General features: G+C 60.0%; 1 protein-coding gene across 4 annotated transcripts in view; it reads right to left on the bottom strand.

Moving 5' to 3' along the window:
• The window catches only part of IFT54 (intraflagellar transport 54), a 30101-nt gene extending 3313 nt beyond the window's left edge, over positions 1-26788 (bottom strand). The window contains exons 1-14 of one of the 4 annotated variants that reach the window (XM_037069195.1): positions 26283-26788; positions 24526-24594; positions 23958-24119; positions 22276-22419; positions 21756-22172; positions 19956-20027; positions 18918-18993; positions 17144-17245; positions 14929-14976; positions 14133-14217; positions 13907-13990; positions 11894-12014; positions 11660-11696; positions 10730-10806 (exon numbers count right to left, since the gene is read on the bottom strand). In XM_037069195.1, coding sequence (XP_036925090.1) covers positions 10730-10806; positions 11660-11696; positions 11894-12014; positions 13907-13990; positions 14133-14217; positions 14929-14976; positions 17144-17245; positions 18918-18993; positions 19956-20027; positions 21756-22172; positions 22276-22419; positions 23958-24119; positions 24526-24594; positions 26283-26405 — 1617 coding nt within the window. In that variant the 5' untranslated portion in view covers positions 26406-26788. The remainder of the gene's footprint in view (positions 1-10729; positions 10807-11659; positions 11697-11893; positions 12015-13906; positions 13991-14132; positions 14218-14928; positions 14977-17143; positions 17246-18917; positions 18994-19955; positions 20028-21755; positions 22173-22275; positions 22420-23957; positions 24120-24525; positions 24595-26282) is intronic. The other 3 variants (XM_037069196.1, XM_037069197.1, XM_037069198.1) reach the window with 3 other exon arrangements.
• Positions 26789-27915: the final 1127 nt, after the last annotated feature.

Below are 27915 nucleotides of genomic sequence, written 5' to 3' on the forward strand. Positions count from 1 at the left end.
GCTCCCAGTGGGTCGTGCGCTGCCACAAAACCTCCAATGCCTCAGGAAGAAGCCTTCGCAATCGTGGGCCAGGCACAGAGTTGGACAGCAAAACAGCTTGGAAAACGGCCCGAGGGGCCTCTAGGAAAACGACAACCATGGCGAAGCGAGAGACCCCGCTGAGCGGGCGAAAGGCGAGTCAGAGGGTGACGGAATATTCTTTCAGACCCGACGGCTGACAAAGAACTGGTGTCGAGCATACACAGACTCTCAAAACTTAACAGCAAAAAGGCCAAGTACCCAGTTAGAAAACGGAGAAAAGACACCCACCCACACCCCACCGAAGGGGAGGCACCGGCAGCCGACAAGCCCAGGAAACGACGCTCAGCACCCTCGCTGTCGGGAACGGGGAAGGGAGGCCACGCCTGTCAGAGTGGCCCACATGGCGCGGTGCCCCTACCTCCTGCCCAGCGGCTCTCACAGACCTGCGGCCCCAGACAACCTCAGCGCGTGCCAGGACACCAGCACGGGGCCTGGCCCGGAAGGGCAGTGTGCGGCCCGAGGGCACACCCAGCTCAGCGCTAGGCCGCAGCGTCAGTTTCCGGAGGACTGCACCCCAGCAGACCCTGAGGCGGCCGCCGCCTGACGCGGTGTCATATTCGCACGACGGGGAAAGCACACCCAGTCCCGTGGCCGCCACCGCGTGATGGGTGCAGGTGAGGAGCACGCGGGAGGACACGTGAACCGCCTTCCCGGGGACACCACCTGCTCGGGAAGCTACTGCAGACAGACACGCACTCGGGCCACTCCCAACCTCTGCGACCCGCCCTCCACCTCACTTGCACAAGGCAGCTTTCGAGCCTCAGTTTCCTCGCCTAGAGAATGGGGGAGCACCTGTCTCAGAGGCTGCTTGCGGATTACACAAAGCGGCGCCGGCAAGTCTTTCTCTCCGTAAGCGTCAGCTTCTGGAGCCTGCAGGGACGGATGGCCGACAGGCAGGTTTCGCCCAGAGGAGAGGCAGAGGGGGCACCTGTGGGCAGCTGGGGTGGGTCCCGCAGAGTCAGCGGCCTGGACCAGCAGCGCGGCCCCGCAGAGGCCCGAGAGCTGTCTCCGCAGCCTGGGCCCAGGGTGGCTATGGCTGAGGCAGAGGTCAGCGCACGGCACAGAGAGGACGGGAGTCAGACCGCCCTTCTGCACCAACCCGAGAAACGGACACACACTAAGGATGGTCGCCTCACACGGACAACGTGCAGGGGACACGCGGGGCCCGCGTTCTCAGCAAAAGTGCTCCCTTCTCTGCCCACAGTGACCGCTAAGAACGAGGCGTGGCTGGCCCGACACGGGCTTTTGCAAACATTTTTATGAAGCGCTGTCCCCACGTATTTATCTTCCAGAGGAACTTCCGAATACTCTTGGCCAAGTTCCCGAGCCCGCCCCGAGCGGTTACGGGAATCACACTGCATGTGTGAGTGAGTTTCAGGGACAGGACGTGACCACGAGGCTGAGTTTCCCATCCAGGAACACAACATCTTGGTTTTTTCCAGACCATTTCTGCTTCTTGGAAGACTCCTTGGCTTCTCGATCTAGTTACCAGAAGGGTCCTGCTAGAGGCACGCACGGCACCAGCATGGGTGTCCCAGCTCTGCAGGGGAGCACTGTCCCCGCCATCGCCAGCCGGCTGCCAGCCTCTGCGGAGCCACGGCCCCCCGTTCGCCTCGAGCTCTTCTGCTGACAGGTCTCGCCCTGGGGGCTGACTGACCTGACAGGCTGCCGTCACCTTCCAACACAGTGTCCCCCCCAAACGAAACCTCACTTCTCTCGGCGCTAGCTGCAACCTGCGGACGACCTCAGCAGGACTGCACTGCCCGTCCCCGTCCCCGAGTCTGCGGGGAGTCCCTGCGTCCCCGGACCTGGCGGCCAGTTCCAAGTACCGCTCTTCCCAGCTCCCGAGCAGCCCCTCTGACGGACACAGGGCCGCACACCGGCCTCGTCTCCCGGAGAGATGACACCCTCACTGGTGGGTGTTCGGTTCCACGTGACAAGCACGAGCCATGTTCCACAGGTGCTACAACCGGCTTGATTTTTTAACAATGGACTCTTCGCCAGATGTGGCAGCACAAATGAGGACAAAACCAACAATTCAAGGAGACAGATGAGACTACATTTGTCTAACAAGGAAGTTTTCAGTCCTAGACTATATCCCACTTTGCTATTAATTACTTAACAAAATATGTGCTTTAGTAATTCCTAGGCCTGACTTTTGTTCTTCCAGAACAGGCAGAGTAAAACGAAGGAAATTTTTTAAAAGTTGGGGATATCAGTGAAAAGAAAAACAAAGCTACAAAAGAGAAAACCAACAAAACCAAAAGTTGGTGGTTTAAAAAATGATTTAAAACAAAAAAAACACAAATAAGCAGTATAATAAAGAGAGCAAAACTATAAATAGAGCCACATTTAAAAGAATTCTGCCAAGACAATGAACTTGACCACTTTTAAAGGAATTGATAACTGAAACTGACGTAAGAGCCAGGAAGCCTGAGCACCCCCGCAGTCGACAGAAAAGTGAGAGCGGTCTGAGTGTCCCCACGAGGAAACACGGCGCTCAGACGCCTCACGGAGCAGCCGCCCTGCCAGGGCGCAGGCCCCGCGCCCACAGCTCGCCCTGAGGAAAGGAGAGAACTCTCTCCATTCACACTTTTAAATGCATGTCTCCTCACTCTCAGAAGCCTTTTTAAAAATTCATCTTAGACAGAGAAGGAGGGAGGGAGAGACATCCATCTGCTGCCCCGCCCATTTATGCGCTCACGGGCTGACTCCGCGCGATCCCGCCCGCCACTGAACCTGCCCCGCTGGCTCGGTGGGAGGACACTCTAGTCGGTGGAGCCCCTGGGCCAGAGCCTCCCATTCATCCCTAACCGGGGCTAAGCCCAGACCAGGGTCCCAGGAAGAACACCAGGGCCGTCTCACCACGAATGTAAGTGGGAAAACACTCCTGAGCACCGAGAACCTAGTGGCGAATGGATAAAAAGACAACACGGCACAGTGACACTGGTTTTGTCCCCAGAACGTAAGAGTAGCTGAGGTTAGAAAAGCTGTATGTGGCCCCTAGGGAACTGGGTGTGAGCGGATCACGTCGATCGCAGCAGAAAAAGCAGGACGGCAGCCCGCACCCAGTCGCAGCCGGGCCCACACCGGGGAGTGGACTCTGTGTGTGTGTGTGTGTGTGTGTGCGCGCGCACGCGCTGCCACGAGTGTCAGAACGGGGTCAGCCCCACAGCAGCCCCGAGGAAAAGCAGGAGGGAAAGGTGTGGCGGGCCGTCAGGCAACCCCAGGGAGGCCGAGGACTGGGCAGGCGGGCCTGAAGGTGTGACTCGGGTGTGCTCAGGGCCAGGGCACGGCCTGGGGGTGAACCCGAGGCCGGCTCACCGGTTCCTGGTCGGGTCGGCCTGGGATGAGTCCCTTCACGTCCTTGCGCCCCACCTGCATCTGACGCTTAGCCGGTCAGTGTCTAGCCACTGCCACAGTAGAGAAATGGAAGAATCAACAGGCACAGCTTGAAAACAATCAGTTCATCAATGAGCTGGTTGTAAATTCCCACCCACGGGCAGCAAGCAGAACAGACTGACAACACTCAGCATCTGCAAGAGCAGAATAAGCTCCAGGGCGCAAGGATACGCTGTCACTGAGGACATGGGCCCCGCAGTGCGCTGGCCACAGTGCTTGCTGGCGGTGAGAGGACCGGCCAGAACCCCACCGGACGCGGGGCCTGGGGACGTGCGCCCCGAGCAGTTCACACCTTTAAGTGGTTAATACGGTGTGTCGGCAAATTCCCATCTCGGCACCTGCAGATCGTTTGCCTGGAACCGGGAACACGCACCCCTCGGGGCGCTGTCCACAAGGGCACCCCAGACCCAGACAACAGGGGCCAGAGAGCCAGCGCCCAGCTGGAAATCCAGACCACCTGACCCTTCCCGAGGAAGCCTGCAGACTCCTGGTCAAGCGAATCCTGAGAGAGCGCCCATGGTGGACGAGTGTGGAAAGGGGGAAACACCGCCGTTGCACACGGCACAGGGCGACAGACTCCGGGTGTGCGAGGGCCTTAACAAGAGTGAGGGCCACCCTGTCCGCTGGGCTTGGGTAGCCGGCTGTGGCGACTTTGGGTGGCCCTGATGGTCACACTCCAGATGACTGGCCCTCTCTAGGAGCTTCGCCCCTCAGCCCAGTCTGACCGGCCTCGGCCTGAACTCCAGTCCTCACCCCAACGTCCACCCCGGGGCCAGCAGGACGTGGCCCCCATGCGTCCACCAGGGTGTCACAGTCCATCCGCCTAAGCCCCGGGGTCTGCGGTGCGGAGCAGCTGAAGTCGCGCCTACAGACCCGCACTGTCCACAAGGGCCAGACTGAAAACGTTTTCTGTGCAGAGCACACAGACGGCACCGCCGGAACCGGGGCCGAGACGACCCGTTAGCCAGGAGTGGCTAACACCTAAAAACGTGGTAAGTACATCGTGTGAGTTTGAAGTTGAAGTTTTGAGTAAAAACTCGGGTCTTCATTCTCATACTACCATTCACTGAGTAAACGTACTGAACAAAAGATGACCACTCAACTCGGAAATGTTTCTAAGACTACAGCTAATTGCACATTCGCAATCCAGTTTCCTTAAGTCATAGGGTTTTGGGGGTTTCTTTTCAGGTAAAAGTACTCTGATATTTCTGCCCTGGCTGGAGTGGCTCAGTGGATTGAGCACTGGCCTGCGACAGGGGTGTCACTGGTTTGATTCCCACTCGGGGCAGGTGCCTGGGTGGCATCAGGTCCCCAGTAGGGGGCACACCAGAGGCAACCACACACTGATGTTTCTCTCCCTCTCTTTCTCCCTCCCTTCCCCTCTGTCTAAAATAAATGAATACAACTTTTTAAAAAAGTACTCTGATGTGCCATCCATATCGCAGCCTTTGTCGACACACAAGGAGCCCATTTGCTCACAGCCACCTTCGCCAAGTTCACGCGCGTGTGCCGTGACGGCACGGTTTCCACGCCGGTCTCAGGGTCTGGAACAGAGCCACGGCACAGGAGTGCAGGTATTTTTAAGTGGAACTGGGGATAACTTGCTTGTGACAGTTCCACACCCGAAACTCAAAACCTGGGCTTGAGTGTCCTGGAAGACACTGTGTTACTTGGGGCCGTCAAACTCTCACCTTATTTCCTGAAATAATGACAACAACGACTTTTAGTCGTTGAAATCGGCCAGCGGTCCCCAGGTAGCCTCCGCGGCGTCTGCCCCTTTCACTCTGACTCGGGGACCACAAACACCCAAGCTGAAGCCACGTGGGTCGAGTGCAAGCGGCAGAGCTCTGAGCTGCACTTCCCAACCAGGTTAAAGTATTTGTGCTGAAACTGCACCACCTAGCTATCAAAATAAGGAATAACTTAGAGCTACTTAAATCAACCAAATAAAGGAGAGTAAGACTGAAACCCCTGACTTTCCTAAGAACTTAGCTACTGTTTGCTACATGCTAATTACTATAATTAAAATGTGACATGTCCATGATAAGATCATTTTATCCATCCAGAGGCATTTGAAGAGACAGCAGTTCCAGTCCCCAGCCGATGCTCCCTGAAAACCGTAGCCGCCCCCCTCACCACCAGGGCCCTCGCCATGAGACAGGCAGCAAGATGGGCGTGTGCAGATAAACCGTGCGCACACCCACGGGCCCACCTGAGGGGAGTCGGGGCCACCAGCACGGAGAGGGCGAGGAGTGAGACCACAGACAGAGAGAAACGGGAGGAGAAAGACACCTACACAGGGAGACACTCTCCATCTGCTTGAAAAGGACAAACGCACGCAAACAGAGCCCGTGTCTGGGATTTATGTCCAGTCGGAAGAGAGGGTCGGGGCCAAGAGCAGGAAGATGAGGGGGAAGGAGGAGCTGAGAGCCAGGAGGCAGGAACCTTCACACGGCCCTTTACAGTGACGGAGCCGCCTTGGAAACGGCAGGCCATCACTCTGAAGCTCCTTCATTTAAAACGTTTAAAAAGCAAGTACTTTTAAAGCATAAGAAACACTAATAAAAGTGCTTTTCTGGTTGTTTATTAAAAACTTCATAAGTCTGAAGGGAAAAATGTTGGCATGAACTAGTATCTTACTATTAACAAAGTTTAATATTTCCTCTTGAAAAGAGAACAAATGGGTCAGGATAATAAAAAACGGCTCGGAGCGGTCTGAGTCACACATTTACTCTGTAACGCATTATGCAACCCACAGCACAACAAGAAACGGCTTTTCTTCCAAGGCAACTTCAAAGTCAGGCTGGAGAGATGCCCGGGTTACAGACTCGCACTTCCTCAGCATTGAAACAAAGGCCCCAAGGGGAGAAGGGCCAAGGCCACGGGCACCGCCGACCACGGGCACCGCCGCTCAGGTACAGAGCAGAGCAAACATCCGCTCTTTGAGCTTCCGAGTGAGGTGGAGAGAAGCCGAGCCACTGATGTTAAAGCCACTTGTGTACGTGGATAATAAGAGGCAGGCACAAGGGACCTTTGCTTCAGGTGCGTGACAGCCACCTCTGGGGGACGAGGACGGGGTGCAGGAAGCAGAGATGCCCTGCCCTGCGCACCCACTGGAGCGCGCGCGAACACGACCGCGGTGAGGCCACCAGTCGGAGTCACGCAGACCGCGCTGTTCGCACGTGCAGCTTCGGTGCCAGTAAAGAGGCTTTTCCAAAACTCTTCACTTGAAAGCTAAAGAACAGAAACCTAAGTAGCCCACATGTTTAAAAGAAGTAACAAAGGACTTTACATTAAAATTCAAGAAATTTTAATATTTAACATTAACTTATTATTCAAGGAATTTAAAGCTTAAGGACAAAGCATGCTTAAAATGTAAAGTCTTAAATATGTTAATTTTTAAAATGACATTCTACAGATAAATGAGCTAATGAGCTTTACACAAGAAGCCAGAAAAAGTGAGTACCTCGAGAAATTAAAAGGAAAAATGAAGAGTAGAAATCAATGAAATTAAAGCGATCAGGAAAGTGATCGTCTACAAAATCAAAAGTTGATTCCTTCCTAGAGGGTGTCTATTTCAACAGTTTTTAAAAAGTCTCATCAGGGAGGTGGGGAACACTGGGGGGAGGGGCAGGGCTGGAAATATAAGACAGAAAACTGTACTTGAACAAGAAGTTTTTAAAAAGTCTCATCAAGGGTAAAGAAAAGATGGCACTTCTGAAATAAAGGAAAACTATAGCTACAATGTATTTTTAAAACCAGAACATGGACTTTAAACATCTTCACGCCATGACTTCGTAAAATGTGAATGAAACGAACTGTTTCCTAGAGAAACGCCGTGAGACTGGTGGCCGACCCGTTTCTGCTCACGGAAGCTCCCTGCCGCCAAGGGCAGCCCACGCGCAGCAGACAAGGTCCAGAACCCTGCAGCCCCTGACGGTGGGCAGCCTCCTCTACTCACCCACGTGGCTGGCCAACATCGCCGTTTTCTGAGCTTGCCAGGTAGCAAGAAACCCGGCAACCTCCAGTCTGTGTTCATGGAACTTGACTGTTTGCTGAGCCAGTGATGCCTGGAATGAAGATTCACCTCTCGGTTCCCTCAGTGACAAGGGCCGGGAGGGGGTGTGCACAGCCCCCAGAGGACAGCCGGAAAGAAGAGGGGTGGGCTCTGTGGGCCCTGCCCCGGCCCGCCTTCCCGCAGGCCCGACTGGCTGGAGAGCAGAGGGGAGGTGCAAGGCCACTCTGGGCGGCAGCACACAAGCGGAAGCACTTCCTGCTGCATGGAAGCCACCACTGTTCTAGATCTTTCCTTCCCTCGCAGGTAAACCTAATCCTTACTGATTCACGTGTTAGCCACCAAAAAGGAACTCAGACAGAAATTGGGAGAGGACCACGCCCACTAGAGAAGTGGGCAGAAAGGGCAGCATCTGGACGCCCAGCACCGAGAGCGAGGAGGAGGGGCCAAGTGGACAATGACTGGGCGCGGCCGGGGAAAGGTACGGTGAAACCAACGGGAAACCCCAAGGCTAAGGAAGCGAGCGGACCACAACCTTCCCACACTGCTGGCTGGAAAGTGTTGGGCGGGCCAAGAAGTCCGTTTAGTTTTTTTCCATAAAACGGAAGACACATTTTTTATTTTCACCAATAACTTCATTCATTTGGGTATTTTGAGTATACTGGCTATCTCCCATGTGGCAGAATGTTGATTTTTCTCCATTAATGTCTCGATTTGACCGCTATCAACCTCAGCTGGTCCACCTGACCCTGGAGCATCGTCCAGCCAGGAACCTCCAGCACGAAACTGCACAAACCACTTCTGACACGTTCGGTCACAGCACCTTCTCCACGCACTGCACAAGTCCTTTCTTTTTCGTGTTACAGTTGCATTTTTACCTTTCTTGACACAACAAAGCATAATACACGGAAAATGTTGTATATTTTCTTCCATCGTCAATATTAAAATGGCTGCACAAAATTTCACCAGTTTTGATAAGGTTTTTAGTGCACACTGACATGACAGCTGTCACAACACAATCCAACACAATTGTTTCAAGTGCAGCTAAGGACAACTAAGAGCCACCGTGCAGGAATAAAAAAAAAGGAACTCTTTGGTCGACCCAATATAATAGTGGAACCACTCAGGAGAACAGGCTGATGTCTCCGGTCACGGCGAACACACATTTGCCCTGTGACCCAGCAGCCCTACCGGCGGACAGCAATGTCCGTCCGCCCAGTGGCCGGTCCGCACGCCTGCCGCGCTCCGGGAGTCCCAAGCACCAGCTGCCCAGCGGCGCCCTGGCTAGTGAGCAGATGAGCGCACAGTGGGGCCGCCGGCACCACGACCACAACCACGACGACGGCAGCTCAGCAGAGCAAGGAACTAGCCGGGTCCATCCGCGCTGCTCCCCACAGAAGCCTCCGCATGGGCGGGACACACAGCAGCCAGCCCGCAAGCAAGTGCACGGCACGACGCCACTCGGACGCAGTTCTCAGAAATGCCCGCTAGAGGGCAGAGGCGCGCGGCGCGAGGGGCTGCCGGGGTGGGGCACGGAGAGAGGAGGGAAGAAGGGATTCTGGAGGGTGATGGACGTGACCCTGCCTGGACCGTGACTGGCACATGTGTGTGCTCTGACTTTCACCCACAGGCAGAGGAAACGGCGCAGCCGCCATGCAGAGCACTCAGCTGCTGCTGTGAAGGGGTCGCAGGCGACAGCCCCAGGCTGGGTCCTGTGGGGAGCACAGCGTCCTCAACACCAGCCCGCACACGCCCGACTGCTGTCCCCGCTGCCTGCCGCACCGACTCCGAGCCGGGCACGCTTGCCACCTGACCCTCGACAGAGAGCCCCGGGGACGGCGGCTGGAAGCCCGCCGACTCCCGTGGGCTGGCAGCCACGGACAGCGCCCACAGAAGCGTGGATTCTGCAGCGAACAGCGGGAGGAGCCTGAACGTCGCCAGTAAAGGAATTAATGAACAGACTCATCAATTAAAATGAACAGACTGGAGCTGCAAGTGTCAAGACCGGAGTGTCTCGGGGACAACACGCTGCACAGCCACAGGGTGGCAGGCGCCTCGCGGAGCAACCCGGGCGTGCAGCAGCCGGGGGCACGTGTGCGTGGGCGGGCGGCTGGGGACGGGGAGGCTGGGGCCAGGGCGAGAATGACTGCAACTTCCCCTGTACACTTTAATTTCTTGTATTTAAAAAGAAATTGCGGGGTTTTTTTGAAGACCAGTGGTGAGATGCAAATCTGGCGTTCACCAACCCACTGAGGAAAGCCGCGCCGGCCACGCCCCTCCCCCCGCTGCAGCCTCGCAACCCACCTGGAAACATTTACGGGCTTGCCTCCTTCCAGCAGTTAAGTGCGCTTTTCCTTCTTTTATCTTCTAAAGTCAAAAGACCCAGCCCTCTGACACGCACCCTTCAGAAGAAACTCTGAAACCCGGCCTAGTGTGCATAAAAATCAGAGCCGCAAAACTGAAACCAACTGAGGCCTCAGAGATCGCCACAGAAACAGCCCAAAGGCAGCGACTCCTGCTCAGGGCGACAGACACCCAGCCAGGGAGGCGGCGACCCTGCATCTGTGGAGAGGGCCCTGACGCAGGACGCTCTCCCCTGGGCTACGCCAGGCCGGGCTCCAGGACAAAGCAGGCCACTGGAAGCAGGACGGACACAGCAAGTAGCCACTAGTGGATATGTGTGTGGAGAAGACACGGGGGCTGTGGCTGGTGATAAAACGCCTCAGGGCACCGCCTTCTGTCAGAAACCCACAGCCAACACTTATTGTCAGGCCGCCTGGCCTGCAGGTGCCCCGCAGCGCCCCATGCCCAAGCGAAGCACTGACAGGAGGCCCAGGTCTCAGTAAAACCACAGTGCACGCTGGAGAGAGACAGGGGGAGCCCGGAGCTGGGAGCCCCATTTGTAAGAGCCAGACTTGAAAGCCCGGCCCCTCACTCTGCAACCAGCGGGGGCTGGGCAGCCGGCTCCACCTGCTGTGAAACAGGGGCTTCAGGGTCAGTGCAGGGCAGACGTCTGGCCTGGACTCCTGAGCCCCCAAGGGAGGCTGCTGCCCACCCAGGACAGGGCTGGCGCAGGGTCCAGGGAGGTCACGTGACTCGGCGAGTGTCTGTCCTCCCACTGAGGGGGCGCCACCCTGAAATCATCACAGCGTCCCAGGGGGCGGGCAAGGCTCCAGCGTGAGCCTGAGAGACAGAGCGCAGAGGTGCCGGCGGCAGCAGACAGAGCCTCACCTTCCCCCCAGGTCTGGGGGGCAGCTGCAACGTCTCATAATCCCTCTTGGTCTCCAGAATCTTCGTGACAAGTCCCCCTGTGGAAAAGCAGCGGCTTTAGGTCCCGGGGGTGCCCCGCGCTGGGAAGCTGCTCTGCTCTGTGGGGGCTGGGAAGCGAATGGAGCCCTCACTCGGCCCCCTTCCACACTGAAAATAGCGCCCAGCACCTCTGTTTGGTAAAGGACAGCCTGCAGCAAGGGGACACAGCCACTGGTGCTGGAAACCAACTCTACCATCTCACAGAGTGTCAAAGAAACCAGCTCCTCGAAAGGCGAGAGAAACAAAAACTTTAGCCCTGGCTGGCGTGGCTCAGTGGATTGAGCGCAACCACAGTTGCCGGTTCGGCACCCAGTCAGGGCACATGCCTGGGTTGTGGGCCAGTTCCCAGTAAAGGGCGAGTAAGAGGCAACCACATAGTGATGTTTCTCTCTCTCTCTGAAAGTAAGTAAAATCTTAAAAAAAAAACTTTAGAAATAAATAGATTTTCCATTACCACAAGTTTAAAAACAAAGCAGATGAGCATGTAAAACAATGACAAATATGGGAACTGTGAACTGCCTCTGAGCAGCCTCAGAGGACTAACACTCCCCACCCGGGGGTGAACTGTAAGGCATGGGGACGAGAGCACACAGTAGGCCAGGCCTGCTGCTCTGGGGATGCCCCGCGATGCTGCATGACCCCAAGTAACCACACACTAAGAACAGGGGTCCCCCAGAGCAGAGCTCTCGGCTGGCCCCAGGGTGCAGGGTGCCCACAAGTCCCCTAAGGATGGGGCAGCGCCCACTGGCTCCTAGGACAGAAAGCCCCACGCTCAGAGGGACCCGTGCCTGCCCGGCACACACTCGAGGCCTGCCGGAGCCAAGTCTGCCGCGCTCCCCCGCCGGGACTCACCGTGCTTCTCGTCCTCATCCAGCTCCACAGCCTGCACCTGCGCGGGAAAGGAAGGGCGAAAACGGGGACCCGGGTTTGCCGAGTCCTCCAAATCCTGCTTTTGAGGAGCATGTCAGAGGAGCAATGAGATCAGAGAGGGCGGAAAACTGACTGAGAAACCAGAGGGAACCCTCCACCCACACCCGAATGCCCGAGTGCAAGGGCAGCTACGAAACCCCCAGGCCACACACTGACCCCTTCCTGCTCCGGCGCCTCGGGCAGCTGGGGCGCGGCCTCCACCACAAACTGGTCGTCCTCATCCTCAGAGACCTGGGCGTCTATGATCACGCTGGAGACAGCTTTACTGCTCCCGGTCCTGAACAGAAGGAAGTCGGAGCCGGTCAGAAATGTTACGGGGGCGGGGGGGGGCCCGGGATTGGGAGGACGCTGAGTGAAGCCCCTGGACCCAGGTCCTGGGGCCCCACCCTCTGCCAGCCCCTCCCATCACAGGTGTGCAGATGCGTCCTGCACCGTCCACACCCTGACCTGCCCCTCCCCTGGCCGCCTCTCAGGGAGACCCAGCTGTCACCCCTCACAAGAGGGGCCTACCTCCCACGGCACAAGTGCCAGGGTCAGTGGCTAGGGTGGCCCCGCCAGCCCCCTGCCCCTCAGTGTCACTTGAGAGCAGCAGCTTCCTTGGGACCCTCCCGCTGACCCCCAGCCCCTGACCTGAGTGCGTCCCTGCCCAGCACCCGTACCCCACCCCCGCTAGGCACCAGGTCCTGCCTTTGCTCTGGGCCACCAGCTGGAGCACCGGCCCTCCATCCCAGAGCTCTCTCAGGCCCCCAGTGACCCCCGCTGGGACCTCCCCACCCACCGCCACCCTGCAGGCCAAGCCAGTGTCCCCGGCATAGGCACTGCCTCCACCACACCAGACCCTTGGCCGCGCCCCTGGCCTCCATGTCCTGCCCACTCACCTCTCCTGTGAACGGCCTCCACTCCCTGCCCTATTGTCAGCCGGGCGACACCCACACATGCTCACACACACATGCGTGCGCGTGCATGCGAGCCACTCCCGTGTTTCAGTGCAGGGCACAAGGTCAGGAGGGGTCCAGGCACCAGGTCAAGAGCGCTCACGCACCCTTGGTCAATTACCCTGCCCTGAGGCCCACCTCTCCCAGGACCAACCTCACTCACCCCCTCACCCCTCACACTCAGCACCCCTATTCCCCACCCTCCCAGCTCTCTGGCCTCACCCCCTTCTGCGAAGGTCCCCCCACCCCTGCCTGCTATCCGGGAGAACGGTCACTCTGGGGGCGGTGGCACTCCTGGCCCCAACCCCCCATTACATGCCAAGAACCTCCCCCACCTCCTCCCCAGTCACGATGCTCCCTCTCCACACATGGCCCAAGGTCCCCAACATTCAGGGGGTGGGAGTGGCCCCCAGGTGAGAACTCCCCCTGCCAACACTCCACCGGCCACCTCCCCACTCCTGCCCCTACCCCCCAGACCAGCTCCTGGTGCATGAGGGGCATGAAGCCCAGACAGGACGCCCCTCCCAGAGGCACCCCCACGGGCTGTGCACAAGCCCCCACCCGACCAGGGATTCTGTCCCCACGCCCCCAGCCTGCTTCTCCCACACCTCCACACCTGCGCCCACCGGGCCACCCACCACCGGAGTGTACCGGTCCCCTCTTCTGGAAAACAGGAGCTGGGGATGCCCCCCGCCCCCACCTGCCTTCCCTCTGTTTCCCTTCGCCTCTGCAACTGAGCCTCAGGCCCACGTGAATGGCCCCCCAGCGGTCTCCAAGCCCAGCCTCCGGCTGCACCTGGCTGCACCTGGCTGCACCTGGCTGCACCTGGAACCCCCAACCCAGCCTGCTGACCTTCCGCATCCACAGACAGGTCTGCCTGTGACCTGCTCACCATGCTTGGTTTTTACTTTCTGTGCAATCAGCCTCTAAATCTCTTTTCCTATTTTCTCCTCATTGTTTTTATGCTTAGAAAACCCTCTATCTGGAGGTCAGAGAACAGCGCGCCGCCTCTTCCCGTGTTTTCAACGTTCCCTGGACATGCGCGAACGCCAGTGCACTCGCTGATCTGAAACGCGAGGGCGCGTGCGGATCCAGGCCAGGGTCTCCCCCAGTTTGCTTTCTCTGGACAGCAGGCTTCCCCAGCACCAGCCGCAGCCCCCACCCAGCACCGCCGCCGCCCGCCACCCCACCCACCTGGAGGAGCTCCTGCAGCTCCGTTCAGAGCCCGCCTCACCTGTCAGCTGCCAACACCTCCGTGCTGTCCTGCCGCTTCACCCGAGGCGGTGCCGGCCTGGCGCTCCCGGGCCGAGGGAGCCTTCTAGAGCGGACAATGGGAAACCAAAACAGGGCGTAAGCACCTCTCTGCACAAACGCTGCTGCGGAACTCAGCTCTTGCCAGAAACCAAGATAGCAGAGACGGGAGAGTTGGGGGGCGCGGGGGGAGGGGGGCGAGCACGGACCTGGCATCTGGCGGGAGGTCCGTGGGGACCTCGGAATCCTCAGGCCCCGGGGGCTTGTCCTGACTGGCGGGTCCCACGTCTCCTTCTGAAGGGACGGTGCCCCGGCCAGCAGTTTGCAAAGGAAAGAACACGGGCAAAAGACACACACTGGAGAAGGTGACGACCACACAGCTACAGGCACAAAGGGACACCCCTCACCTGTCGCTCCCAGGAAGACAGAGTGGATGCTTGGGGCTGAGTCTGGGGGTGACAAGGGGCTCGCTGTCTCAGGAAAGAAAACTCAGAAGACGGGACCGTGGGCAACTCCCGGGTGCCCAGGGCTCCCCTGGAGGGGACACAGCATCGCCACGCCATCATCCTCCGCTGTCATCCTCACACGGGAGTGACAGAGCCCGTCCCAGGCCTACTCACTATGCAGGCACACAGGGGCGCCAGAGGGCGGCGGGGGGCCTCCGTGTGCCCTTCAAACAGGCCCCACTTTGGTGCGGACCCTGTGGTGTTTACAAGCTGACCAGTTTCTTCACTTCGATAAAGAGAGGTTTAATCACAGGAAATACAAGTCCGTGCCATTAAGGCCACTCCACTGGTTACAGTGAAAGAGTTTTAAACTTCAGAAAATAGAGAAAACCCACCAGAATTCGACTGCTGAAAATACACTTTGTCCTCGGGGGGAAAAACCTGAAATGTATTCTCTTGACACAAAGAGCAAATTAAATCTTAAAGTGGCATCCTCATTGTGTCTCACTGACCCCGTCTGCAACACCCACACCAGAGCGCACACGCCCACACTTCTCACCCACGGGCACACACCGCCCCTCCTCACCTGCGTCGCTCGGGGAGTCGCCTGCGAAAGACAAAGAATGTCAGCAATTCCCGTCTGCGTCCGGCCTGCCGGGCACGCAGGACAGGCCTGGCGCTGACTTCGGTGGACCCAGCCTCCCTCTCGGCCCTCTCCCGTCGCCTACAGGCACCGTCTGGTCCACAGGGCGGAAAAGGCGTGGAGACAGTGCCCCAGGACGTGCTGGCGACGGGGACAGGAAACGGGGGCCTGAGGAGAGTGTCGGAGACGAGGAAGCAGGACAGGTGCCCATGGAGCCGGGGGTGCGGGCACCGCCCGTGGCGCTCCCTCATTAGGGCAAAGCGCGAGGCAGCGATCTCCACACGGGCCGCCTTGCGCGTCGCCAGGACCCCTGGTCAGGCGCAGCTTTCGGGGCGGCCACAGGCACCTGAGCAGAAGCAGGACAAGGTGGGGGGCTCACCCGAAGGTGGGCTGTCCTTTCCTGTGCGACCCTCTCCGGACGCGCAAACACAGCTGCGGAGAGCCGGGCCGCCCGCACCCACAGGGGTCCTGGGAGCCAACGCAGGGCAAGGAGCGCTCTCGCACCCATGGTCTGTCCGCCATCCACAGGAGGAGGCGAACTCTGCACTGACTGTGAGCGCCCAGCAGAGAGCCGGGGGAGTGCCCCCGCAGGGACCTCACCCAGCAACATGGCAGAGGGCAGGCCTGGCGCCCACGGGGAGGGGTGGCGGTGGGGAGGAGCCCCAACAGTGTGGTTCCCGGTGGCACCAAGGCATGGGAACGTGTGCACAGGGGTCTCTGTCCCAGGCCAGGGACAGGCCCTGTGGGCGAGGTGGCGGCTCACAGAAGGCGTGGGGAGAACTGGCGCCTGGAGTGGCGGCGGAGCCCATGGCCAGGACCCCAGACCCCATCCGTCCACAGCACTCACGCCGGCCATGCTGGGGGCAGACTGGGAGCTCAGACAAGGTGCTGAGAGGTGGGGAGGCAGTATCATGTGACCAACACACAGATGGTGAGGGTGCAGAGCAGCGCTCACCCTGAAAGACGCGTCCCTGACCCCTCGTACCCCCACATCGAGTCCGCACCGCCGCCCCGTAGCCGGTTCCACCCCACCTACGTGTCCGTCTGGTCCAGCTGTCTCCTCAGACCGTGGGGCTGCATCTGCCCTGGCACCCGGGCCTCTAGAACCTGCCCGGTCCCCCTCTGCCCATCGGTCCCCAGTCCAGGCCGCTCTCTGCCAGACTACTTAGCCAAGCCTCCCAAGGTCAGCTGGTACAAAGATGACAAAGCCACCCCTGGAATCACACAGCTCCCTGGTGCTCAACTCCCCTCGTGGCCACGGTGCCACTGTCCCCAGCTGGCCCCTGCATTTCCAAGCTTCCTAGCAGCCGGCCCACCTGCCTCCCCAGACTGGATGGCTGCCCCCAACCAGGTGGCAAAGCCCCTTCTGCCCCACACCCGCTCCGCCCTCAGTGTGCGTGGCCACACTCCAGTCCAGGTTCCGCACACCAGTGCACTCACTGCGCACTGACCCCGGGGCCTTCGACAGCCCTCGGTTTGAGCGGATGGGCGAAGATCAGCGGCACGCCCCGCTGCCCCAGGCCAGCCCGGCTGCCCGCCCCCACACACACAGCCCTGGCCCTGGGGCACTTGGAGAGGCCCCTGCCCCGAAGCATGTTAGGAGCTCCAGGGCTTAGAAGACAGACACTGAATGTGCAATTTAACACAACTTTTACAGAAACACTGAGAAAACTACGGCAAAAGCAGACACGAACCATGGGCACTTGGTTAGAGGCTCGGTGAGTGCTGTGGATGGAGACATCACAGCCATGAGAGGGGCTGGGCTGCCGGAAGTCCGCTCCCAACACAGAGGCGGGGGACGGCTCAGCCTGCGGGAGCCCAGCAGCCACTGCCAGGTGTCACCCCTACTGGGGGACCCTGCCGCTCCGCCACCCAGGAGAGAATTCCACCACACGGGGATCCAGGGCTGTCTCGCCATGACTGGCATATCCCCCTCAATTATATAAAGAGGAGCTGGCAGTGGCCACAGCCAGCTCTGGTGCATGAGAATGAGGGACAGGACTCCGTGTGGGTCACAGACCAAGAGGAACCTGGGGCGCTGGGGGAGCTCCAAAGTGGGAGGTGCCCACAGCCAACCTTACGTTGGGGCCTCAATCTCCCCACCGGAACGGAGAGAGAGGGCAGCCCTCACCTTTCTGCCTCACTGCTGGTTCTGGCTCAGGGCCGTCCCGCCACAGGCTGGCTGAGCCGCCGTCTGAAAGGCCAGCTGAGCTGGCAGCAGCGTCCTTTGGTCCTGACAGGAGACAGTTCCGAGCGGGCGGCTCAGGCTGGCGGCTTCGTTAGTGCAGAGCCCCCAGCTGGTGGCCCGCGGTTCACAGCAGACACACCAGAGGCGGCCTTTGAGAACAGGCTCCAAAATCAGTGCCCAGGTGTGGCTCTGGGGCCGGAGGGGTGGGGTGCTGCCTGCAGGCGGAGGCCTGGCCCCCGCAGCCAAAGCAGTCCAGCCCCACACCTCCCCTTCTAGAACCGCCTCCCACTGCCACGGGGCCCGGAGGCCAAGAAGCGCAGATGACGGGCAGTGACTTCAGGGAGGCAGAGAAGGAACATGCTTTCGGCATGGCGCACAGGCCCACACGCACTGAAAGGTCCCAGACACTTGGTTACTACCGACGACTGACCGACCGATGGGCCGGCGTTCCCAAAATTAGAAGAGAAAGTCGAGCGTGTGAGAAATGCTTTTCCTGTTGAAAACAAACAGGGCAGGAGGCGCCGCAGGGACGGGCCCTGGTCGGCAGCGAGCCCTGCAGGACCCTCCCCGCTGTGCAGAGAGGCTCTGGAGGCAGAACCAAGTTGGAGACCACCCCGTCCCCCAACACACCTGATGGCGTCTCAAAAGTGTTCACAGAAACCGTTCACACCGACCTGCCTTCCAAGAATTAAAATAAAACTAGAACAATTAAATATAAAAGTGGGCCACAAAACACAAAATCTTCGCAGACACCTCTCGCGTCTGCGGACAAACCACAATAAAAACAAGACAAAGACCGGCAGCTTCCAGACCTGGCAGCACAAAAAGTAAACGCTCAGGCGACTAATGGAAACGAACACACACGTCGCAGAGCCCTGGCAGGCATCCTCAGTGGACGCAGACGTCCTGCAGGTTGGGGCTGAGGACCCCGGAAGGGCGATGGGGACTCCCAGGGGCCTCCCTGGGGGCGGAGCAGGGCCGAGGGCCCAAGGGGCCACACAGCGGGAACCCTGGTACCGGCGCGGACCCTCGTGGGGGCCATCCCACAGACAGAGACATGTCCACTGAACAACTGTGCATCTCGGTGGGAGAGGGGTGCGCCCCCCAAGTCTCCTTTCTACACGAAAACTCCGAAGATTACATTCTTGCCAGACCTCAACTGGCACAGCTGGGAGAAAGGGTGCCCCTCGGACACCGCGGCTGCTCCCAGCAGCTACGCCCTGCCCCACCGCTCGCCACGCTGGCCGCCTCTCCCACTGGGTCTGCCCATGGGCAAGCCCCGGCCAGGCCGGGCCCCTGTGCCCCAGTGCCAGTGTGACCCCCAGGGACAACTGCTGCACAGAAGCCAGCTGTCTCGGGGCAGAAGGCTTCTCATGCCTGACCTGCGCCGGGACCAAACTCAGCCTGTCAGGCCAAAGACAAGTCACCAAAATGTGGGTAACGCTCCAGTGACAAGTTTCTCAATAACTAAAGTCTGACCACATCTTTCAGGCTGCAACACAGACACCCAGCAGGGTGCTCTCTGCCCAGTGTCACGAGCCCACACGCATGGGTGCCCGCGTGTGTGTGCGTGCAAGAGCCACAAAGCGTCACCACCCCCATCCCCCGGGGCAGGTCTGGCTTTGAGCCGCAGGAACACTTCCCTACTAGACGCCTTGACTATGGCAAAGAAGCAAAGCTCCCGTCTGCAGCCGCCACGCAGCAAAGGGCGCAGTACCTTCCCCTGAGGTCCTCAACCGCCGTCTGGACGTCTTCACTGTCACGGACCCAAATGCCCTGGGGGAGGCCTCCGTCTTGGGGGAGAGAGAACAAGAAGAGTTAACTGTCACCTCATCCAGAGACACCGAGAGCAGATTCACGATTTGAGCGCCACTCGAGGAAGGCGAGGGGACAGAAGGAGGCCACCCACGCTCTTGGCTGGGACGCACACCAACTCGGGCGTCGGGGCGCCCAAGGAGGAGTCAGAGGGCGGTTGAACCCGCTTTCACTCTCTAGTCAGAATTCCATCCTCTTGTGGGGCTGGGAAGCAGCCCGCCATCTGCCAGGCCACGTGACTCGACTGCCACCGCTGGACACTGAGCCTCGCCCCCGGACAGCTGTGAGCGCTGGCCAGGGGGCACGGCCCGTCCCATCCCCGACCCTGGCAGCTCCTGCCTCACCACTGCCCTCAGGACCAGGACAGCCTCCACCCCACCCCACGCCTCGTGTCCGTCCCCTTGCAGCTGCCTGCACCTCCCTAAAACGCAAGCTGCATTCTGGGTGCTGCATTCTGGGCCTGAGCATCCTAGGGTGACCCACCTGGAAGAGATGGAGCCCGGCCTCAGCCGTCCCCACCCCCCAGCCCCTGCCACCGGGGATGCTGCAGGGCCCTGCACGGGCCAGAGCTGGCTGGGCTCGCTTGAGCTGGGCCTCCCTGTCCCTGTGTGCCTGGTGACTCAATCCTCTCCCAGATTCATCCCAATTGTCACCTCCCCCTCCCCCAAACGACCGCCCAATCCCTGGGAACACCATGCATCTCACCTGCCACGGGAAGCCGCAGGGAAACCCAGCAGTCCGCCCCAGGAACCAGAGGGCAGCGCCGGGCTGCGTGACCAGGCAGCCCGCCACGCAGGCCCTCGCTTTCACAGCAGCCTGAGAGGGCCCTCTGGCCCACGCCCCACACCCCCGTCTTGGGCCGAGAAGGGCCCCCACCCAGCGGCTCTGGCTCAGCACAGCAGCGGGCTTGCACCTCTGAGCGGTGCTTTTGGGAGCTCACCTCAGCTTCAGCTCTGGAGTCTTTGAACAGTCCATCTGACGACTTCTTAGACACCTCCCCGGAGCTCGATGACTACAAAAAAATGTTTTCCTTGCCTTCAAATTCTAGAACCACTCCGATCTGCGACGTCTGAGAAGCCACCCGGACGCTGTCTCTAGCTGACCGACAGCGGGACACCCTCCCCAGTCCCGGTTCGAGTGGACTCGGGGCCGTGGCCCACCTGGACCCCACAGGACCACCCAAGCACGCCCACCCAGGGCGACACTGGACAGGTGGGAGAGCTCGTGGGCGGCGCCTCTTGGCCGGGCCACCAGGCCACACCTCTCAGGAACATCCTGGCGGGACCGGGGACTCTGGCACCAGGGAGGGCGAGCACAGAGACCCAGTGCCAGCCACCCCCACCCCGCTCAGGGGACAACCCCTTTCTAAGGTCTGGCCCCTGGGAGCAGAGGCCCGGACACAGCAGCAGGATGGCACTCTCAGGACAAGAGACAAGAGGGCCACAGCACCACCCCCGAGCTGGCGCCAGTTCCCCAAGAGACGCATGTCACTGTAAAGAGGGGAGACATGGTCACCAAGCTGTCCCTCCGTGAGGGCAGAGGGGCGCAGGCTCCCGCCCGCTGCCTCACCCCAAATGTCCCCATCAAGACGTCCTGCAGCAGGGCCCTGCATGGGCCACCCCAGTGCCAGGCACCAGCTGTCCACTCAGAGGGGACAGGGTGCTGTGCCCACAGACGTCCCAGTCCCTCACCCCACACACCTGTCACTCTGCCGGCCTCTCAGAGCAGCCCACACCCACCATGTTGCCCTCTCTCTGCCATCCCCGGAGGGAGGCCGGGCAAGCCAGCGTCCCTGCAGACCGGCAGGTGCAGACAAGTGAAGGGACACCCACCCCACCCCCCCCAGCCACCATCACACAGATGTGGCAGCTGGTGTGTGTCTCCCCCTGGCGGCCGAGCAGGGACCACCCTCTACCCTGGCCTCACACCCGTTCACAGGAAACCTTGCCCAACATGGCTCCAACAGGCCCCGCATCCACACGCAGAGCCACGCTTCACAACAGTCTCCCCACAAAACACGAGGCAGGGTGGCAGCGAGTGCAGGGGACAGTGTGGTGGGGACACGGGGCCCCGAGAGCTGGGATGGCAGTCCCTCTCCAGCCACCATGCACAGCAAGACACTCCCGAGCACACCAGCACCCGAGGAAAACCAGGGCAGGGGGAGACACGCAAGACACAGGGACACCGGCGTGGCCCTGACCGCTGCAGGAACCCGGTTCCCACAGCACCCAGCACAGAGCACAGGACTCCAGGCCGTGGGGGACCCCGAGGCCCCAGAACACAAACTCAGTCACAGTCCATACCCAGTGTGCAGCTCCCAGGACTCCATGGGGCCCAAAAGGCCGGCCATGGGACCCCAAGAAGCAATGAGACACCACGCCACACCCCAAAGGGCTGCCGAGGAAAAGGCCCAGCTCAGGCCTCACTCCGGCCCCTCCTCCCCGGGACACAAGGCAGTATACACTGTCCCCACGAGAACAGGTGGTGTACCGCCCACGCGGGCTTCAGAACCACCCCCTCCCATGGCCCAGAGTGAACAGGGACCCCCAGACACAGCACTGCGTCCTCCCGGTGCTGCTGGGATCCCAGGTGGTCCAAACTCAAAAATGGCGCTGAAGAGACCGCTCTCCAATCACACAGTACGAAAACCCAATTTCCTGGGCACGCTCCGCTAAAGACAACGACCATTCTGAGGCACCCAGACTCGGCGGTGGGGCTCCCACATTCAGGAAGGACCCACCTTCTTGTCCGGTTTATCCTGTTCTCGGTTCCTCTCCCGGCCGGGGTCCCGGGCACGCTCCCCGTTCTTCGCCCGCCGCCGGTCCCGGTCCCTGCCCTTGTCTCGCTCACGCTCTTTCTCCCGGTCTTTCCACCGCTCCTTTCCCCTTCCTCCCTCACTCCTCCTCTCTCGCGCGCGGTCCGAGTCCTTGTCCCGGTCCCTGTCCGCCCTGGCCCGGGTTCTGGCCCTCTCTCTCTCGCCTTCACGGCCCCTGTCTCTCTCAGGGTCTCTCTGCTGATCGCGGTCACTCTCCCTGGCCTTGGCCTTGTCCCTCTCCTTGTCCCTCTCCTCGGCCCTCGGTTTGCTGTCTTCCTTCAGTTCTCTCTGCCTTCCGTCTCTGCTTGCACTTCCCTCGTTCATTTCAGAAGTTCCCGTTCCCTGAAAAAAAGAAAAGGTCAAACACCGGATCACTCACAGCACCTTTGCCTGAACTACAGCAGGGCTCGCTGTCCCGTGTCCCAGCACACTGCCCTCCAGTCACCTCCTTATCTCTGGGGACCCTGGGCTCCTCGTCCCTCGAGCTCCTGTCGTCCGACTCCTGAGGCTTCGCCGTCAGTGCGGCCCGCCCTTTCGTGCCCCCCTTCTCTCCGGCCAGCACTCTCTTCACCGCGTCCTCACTGGACAGCTTGTCGCCCCAGCAGGAGGGAGGAAATGCAGGGGGAAGTGGGATCAGCCCGGGAGACGGACACCAGAAGCCTCATTCAGAGGCAGCTCGGGACCCAGGCTCTTGTCCCTCGCGAGATTCGGATGCGGCGTTGGGGGAGGCGCTGTCACGCCAGGCACAGCGCAGCACCCTCGGGGCCCTCCCGGCACCTGCGCTGCAGGGGGGACCATGGTGCCCGCCCACACGCCACACATCCCGCGCATGGCTGCACTGTTTGAGGACAACCCCACGAATGCCTCCTCCTGCCACAGGGTCAGGAGAGCCGGCAGGAAAGGGCCCGGGAGGGAGGACGGAACTTGCTCCTAGAATGAGAGGCCCCCTCAGCAGCACACGAGCGCCACGTGGAGCCAACGTGCAGCTCCACACAGGAGTCCACTCCCAACACACACTCGCTCTCCCCACGGAGGCCCCGAGTGACCCTGAGACCCCAGGCACTAGGCCTGGGCCGAGGACACGCTGCACACTGGGGGACTCAGCCAAACACAACAGTCAAACGGCCATGGGCTACGGGAGCACGCCAGGGCACCTAAGTCAACCTGGGGGTAGGGAAAGGCTAGCGGGCCCACACCACTCCAGACGAAGCCGGGAGCAGGGAGCCTGACCAGGGCAGGAGACCCTGGGGTGGGCACAGGAAGCAGCAGCAGGTCTTGGGGCCTCACCAGCCACGGCACAGGGCTGCCTGTGCACTGCGGCTCCCACCCGGGGCAGCAAGGGGCTTCCAGGGGTTCAATGGGGCAGACAGGGGTCGTCTGCTTTTCAGAGAGAGGACAGAGCGAAGGCCGCGGGGCGGGGGTTGGGAGCGGGGCGGGGGTTGGGAACAGAGCCCGGGCCCGGCTACTACAGGGAACAACGACTACAGGGAACAACGAGGGTGGGCGTGGCCCACCAGGGACACAAAGGGCTTCATCGGCTCCGCCTGACACAGGCCCAACCCCGCTCCCTGGAGGCGCCCTGGCTCCCACAAAAGAGGCGGCCCTGGGGGGGCGGCCTTCTCCAGGACAGTCTGCGCCTGTGGCCCTCGATGAGGACCTCAGTGAGTTGCAGTCCAGTCCCCAGACACTGAGACAGTGTGTCTCTGAAGGCAGCAGCACTCTGCCAACAGCCGGGGCGGGGGGGGGGGNGGGGCGGGGGGGGAGCTGGAGAGAAGGATGGAGGGGAGGGGCTGGACAGGAAGGCAGAGAACAGGGGTCTCCATGGGCCCCAAAGAGGAAAAGCAGCTCCTCCACCCACCTGGGCCCTGGCTGGAACGCCCCGAAAGGAGGAATACAGGGCCTGGGCACCTGGGCGCGTCCCCTCTGGCCACCAGCCCCGATGCCAAGTGCCAGGGGGTCCCCACTCTACGCTGCGAGCCCGTGGAACTAGGGCGCCTGTTTCCTCTTCCTCTGTGGCTCCAGAACAGGTGGGACCACACCGAAAGCCCAGCGACCAGCACCCACCGCCTGGAACTCTGCCCCGTCGCCGCCCCTCGTGCGGGCAGGGCCGGCCGGCCGCAGGGTTACCTGGCCGAGGCAGCACCTTCCGATTCTCTGCAGGAGCTCATTCGTCCTCTCTGGCTCGTGCCCCGCCACGACGCGAGCCGGCTTCACCGCCAGCGGCTCGCCCGAGACCAGGACCACCACGTCTATGGCTTTCTGCAGGAAGCTGATCTTCGAGTCTTTATCCTGGAAATTTTCCGTTTAAAATACAAATAATAAGATCGTTCAAAAAAAAGTGTGTTGACCACAGTATGTTCAACAGACACAGTTCCTATGTGCAGAAAAAGCTATTTTCAGAAGTCCAATTTAGAAATACTATAACGAAACAAAAACAATTCAATAAAGTTTTTGACTTTATTGAACGGACTTTATTGAACTTTATTGGACGGGCTAGCACTACCCTTTACAACCCAATCCGATTTCTCAGTGCATAAAATTAGCACGAATGCAGTTACCAAAAATAAAACAACAAGAGAGGACATGGCAATCCACACATTAGTCAGGCTTGCAGCCCAACCACAACCAGCACGGGAATGGGACTCACCACACGCAGAGCTCACGAAGCCCACCCCTGCGCAGGGCCCCCACCCACCTTCACATTGTCCGACTTCATCTCGGCGTCTGTGTACAGGCCCTTCATGAAGCCTGTCATCCGAATCACCTTCAACAGGGAAAGCAAAGCCACGGTCAGTGCCCTGCGGGACAGCGTTGCCCCCGGCCCCATCCGCTGCACCCCATGCGCCAGGTCTGTCCGGGTCTGTCGGCACCCAGGACCGAATTCAGGCCCTCACTCGACGGATGTGGGTCTCCCATGTAGAAGCCAGCCCAGCTGTGGGCACAGGTGACATCACAGGGACTTGCAGGATGGTGAGGGATCAGGCATCGGCACCTGGCCCACACTCAGGAGAGGGAGGGGTGTCAGGGAACACGGCCCAGGAGCAGGCAGGTCTGAAGGGAAACTGGAGGCAGGTCTAGAGGACAAGAGCTGGGGGAGGGGCTGGCGAGAGGGGCGCCACTGGGCTGAACAAAACAGTCCTGGAGGGTCGGGGTGAAGCAGCACGGGGCCGCTGCCCTTCCCAGGGCTGCAGGAGGAGGAGCCCAGACAGCCCCTCGGAAGTGTGGGAAATCCCACTGAGTTTTAAGCATGATTGGGGTTTTTAGCACAGGGACACACGTTATAAACTAACAACAGCATGAAGAAAGCACAGATCGTGGAAGAGTAAAACGCCCAATCTGGGGCAAAGAGTGAGAAAGGGCATTTGGGGACCAGCATGGGTTGAGGTCGGGAGTCCCTGGGAGTCCCCACGTCCAAACTGCGTCCTCAGCCCAGGGAGCACATCCAGTCCCCCGAGGCATCCCAGGTGCCCCATGGAGGCGGGCACAGCCCCCGAGTTACCAAGGGCCTTGACAGACCCCAGGTAACAGTGAATGTCTGTGAGCACCTCCCGTGCACCTGGCCAGGGCAGCTCACCCAGGACGTGCCAAGGAACAGGTCACAGTCCCCTCCACTCAGCAATTCACCTTCCATGGCAGTGACAACCAATCTCAACCGAGGTGGGCGGTGCCGTGTATCAGCAAATACTAACCTGCTCTTTTGTAGGTCCCCCTCCCAGGGTGCCCCTACAACCACTTCCAGTTAATTCACCCCCAGGGATTCATTAAACATCCAGTATGTGGTGCCCACTGTGCAGAGCCCTGAGGAGGCAGGGGTAAAAATAATTTCCTTCTCCCAGGATTTCTGAGTGCCTCTGCACTCTAGGCACTGAAGAAAAATTTTCCTAGCAACAGCTGCGGCAGGTAGAATGGAAGATGTGGACGTGTTCTAACAGACACAGGGCAGGCTGGAAAGAAATAATGCTTGCTGCCTGCGGGCCCAGGAGACTCCCTGGAGGAGGTGGCCGGCGGGAGCAGGGGTGACAAGGGGTGAGGGCAAGGCACTCAGCGCAGAGACACCGGAGGATTGGGCCCGTGGTCGCGCCTGGAGCCACAGGCCAGCCCAAGGCGGGGGTCCGCGGGCGGGAGCTCCGGGCATAGCCACGCGAGGCCTGACCCTCACTCCAGCCCTCATTGGAACCCCGGCCAAAGACTCCTCCCTCGAACCCTGAGCCCAGACCTCAACCCTGGCTCACACTCGGGCCCGGGCCCTATTCCCAGACCTGCACCTGGGTGCCGACCCCCGACCCCAAACAGCACCTGGGCCCGGATCGGGCCCACACCCGGGCCCAGACACCCAATCCTCGCCCCTGACCCACACTCGGGCCCCAACTCCCAACTAAGCCGCGGTCCTCACCACGACCGGCACTGGCCCCGACTCCCGACCCGCACTCCAGCCCCGGCAGTATTGCCCACCTCCGTGATGATGTCGTGCAGGTAGCGGAACGGGGGCTTGCTCAGCAGCTTCTCCGTCAGCGGCGGCCTCCGAATCACCTTCCCCAGGGCCTCCTGCGTCCGCCTCACCACCGCCGCGTTCATGGCGGCGCCCCAGCCGGCCCGCCGAGCCTAAGCCCCGGGTCTCCACCGAAGTCGCCCTGCGGCCGCCGCCCGCTCTGGCCCGTACGCGCCGCTCCTGGTTTCCATCCCACAGTGCACCGGAGTCCGCCACAGCGCGTGCGCGGGGTCCCGACGCTCGGTCGCCCGGGCAGCGCGGCCTTGGCAACGGACGCGCCGCGGCGCCCCGCCCCTGCCCCGGCTGCGCGCGCACGCAGGGCGAGGGTCTGCGGTGGGGCGCGCTCGCCTCCGTGTGGAAGGGCCGGTCGCCTTCTCGCTGGATCCTCTTAACGGCCTCGGGGAGTAGGTGCTCGCCCCGGCTTAGAGATGCCGCCCGGGGACTGCTAACAGCGACACTGCTTCCGAGATCTGTGTTGCCTGTTTCACGCATTCCAAGGGGACTGGACTAAGCTCAGAAATCACGCGATAGAAAATGCCCGATCCTGCCCGTTACTTAATACGGCTTCTTGCGCAAATCACTGTTTCCTCTGAGAATACGTTTTGATTCCCACACCACAAAGCAGGGACAGTATGTGACAGCCTCCCTAACTCCCAGGGTGGTGAGGACCCAGCCTCGCGCCAGCGCTCGGTTACGCCCCCGAGGTTGGGCCAGGTGCCTGCGGTTCTGCCGCGCCGGTCTCCTCCACCTACCTCCATACGCCTGCGCAGGCTCACTGCAGAGACCCTTCCAGCAATCTGGAAGCCTGCAGTTCATCTAGTGAATACCTTCACAACTCCTACATTTCTTTTTGCCATTTTCAGTGCCCTTCGTTCTTGCAAAGACCCGCATTTTCACGTGGTGCCATGCCCCTCCCGCCCGAAGACCTTCCCTTAACTACTACTTTGAGCACAGGTCACCTGGCAGTGAACGCTCGCAGCTTTTGTTCGTCTGAAAGTCTTCACTGGGCTTTCACATTGGAAAGGGGTTTCCCTGACTGGAATTCCGGGTGAGTTTTCTCTCTCAGAACTCTAAAGGTTTGGCTCTATGGCTTCTGGACCACAGAGTCTTTGAAGAGAAGTCTGCTGTCATTCTCACCTTCCTTCTGTCCATTGTGTGTCTGGCTGCCATCAAGGTGTTCTTTTGATCATCGGTTTTCATAAGTTTGTCCATGATGTAGGTATGAAGTTTGGGGGCTTTTTCTTTACTTACAATTTGTATTTGATTGTTACTAGCATACAATAAAATGCTCCCGTGTTAAGTGTGCAGGCAGATGCATTTTGGTCGGTACGGACAATTGTCACACCGCCACCGCAGTCCTGCACGCCCCAGCGTTCTCCCTGCCCGTCCACAACTTATTCCCGACTCCAGCCCGGGGCAGCCACTGGCTCGGTTTCTGTCATCACAATTTTGACTTTTCAGAGTTTCATATGAATGGAATCATATAGAACGTATCTTTTGTGTGTTTATTCCTCTTACAATGTTTGTTTTAATATTTTACTTTACTTTTAGAGAGGGGAAGGGAGAGAGAAAGAGAGGTAGAGAAATATCAATGTG

This window comes from Sturnira hondurensis, unplaced genomic scaffold, assembly GCF_014824575.4.
Source record: "Sturnira hondurensis isolate 20B ecotype Veracruz unplaced genomic scaffold, ASM1482457v3 Scaffold0018493, whole genome shotgun sequence".
Classification (NCBI taxonomy): domain Eukaryota; kingdom Metazoa; phylum Chordata; class Mammalia; order Chiroptera; family Phyllostomidae; genus Sturnira; species Sturnira hondurensis.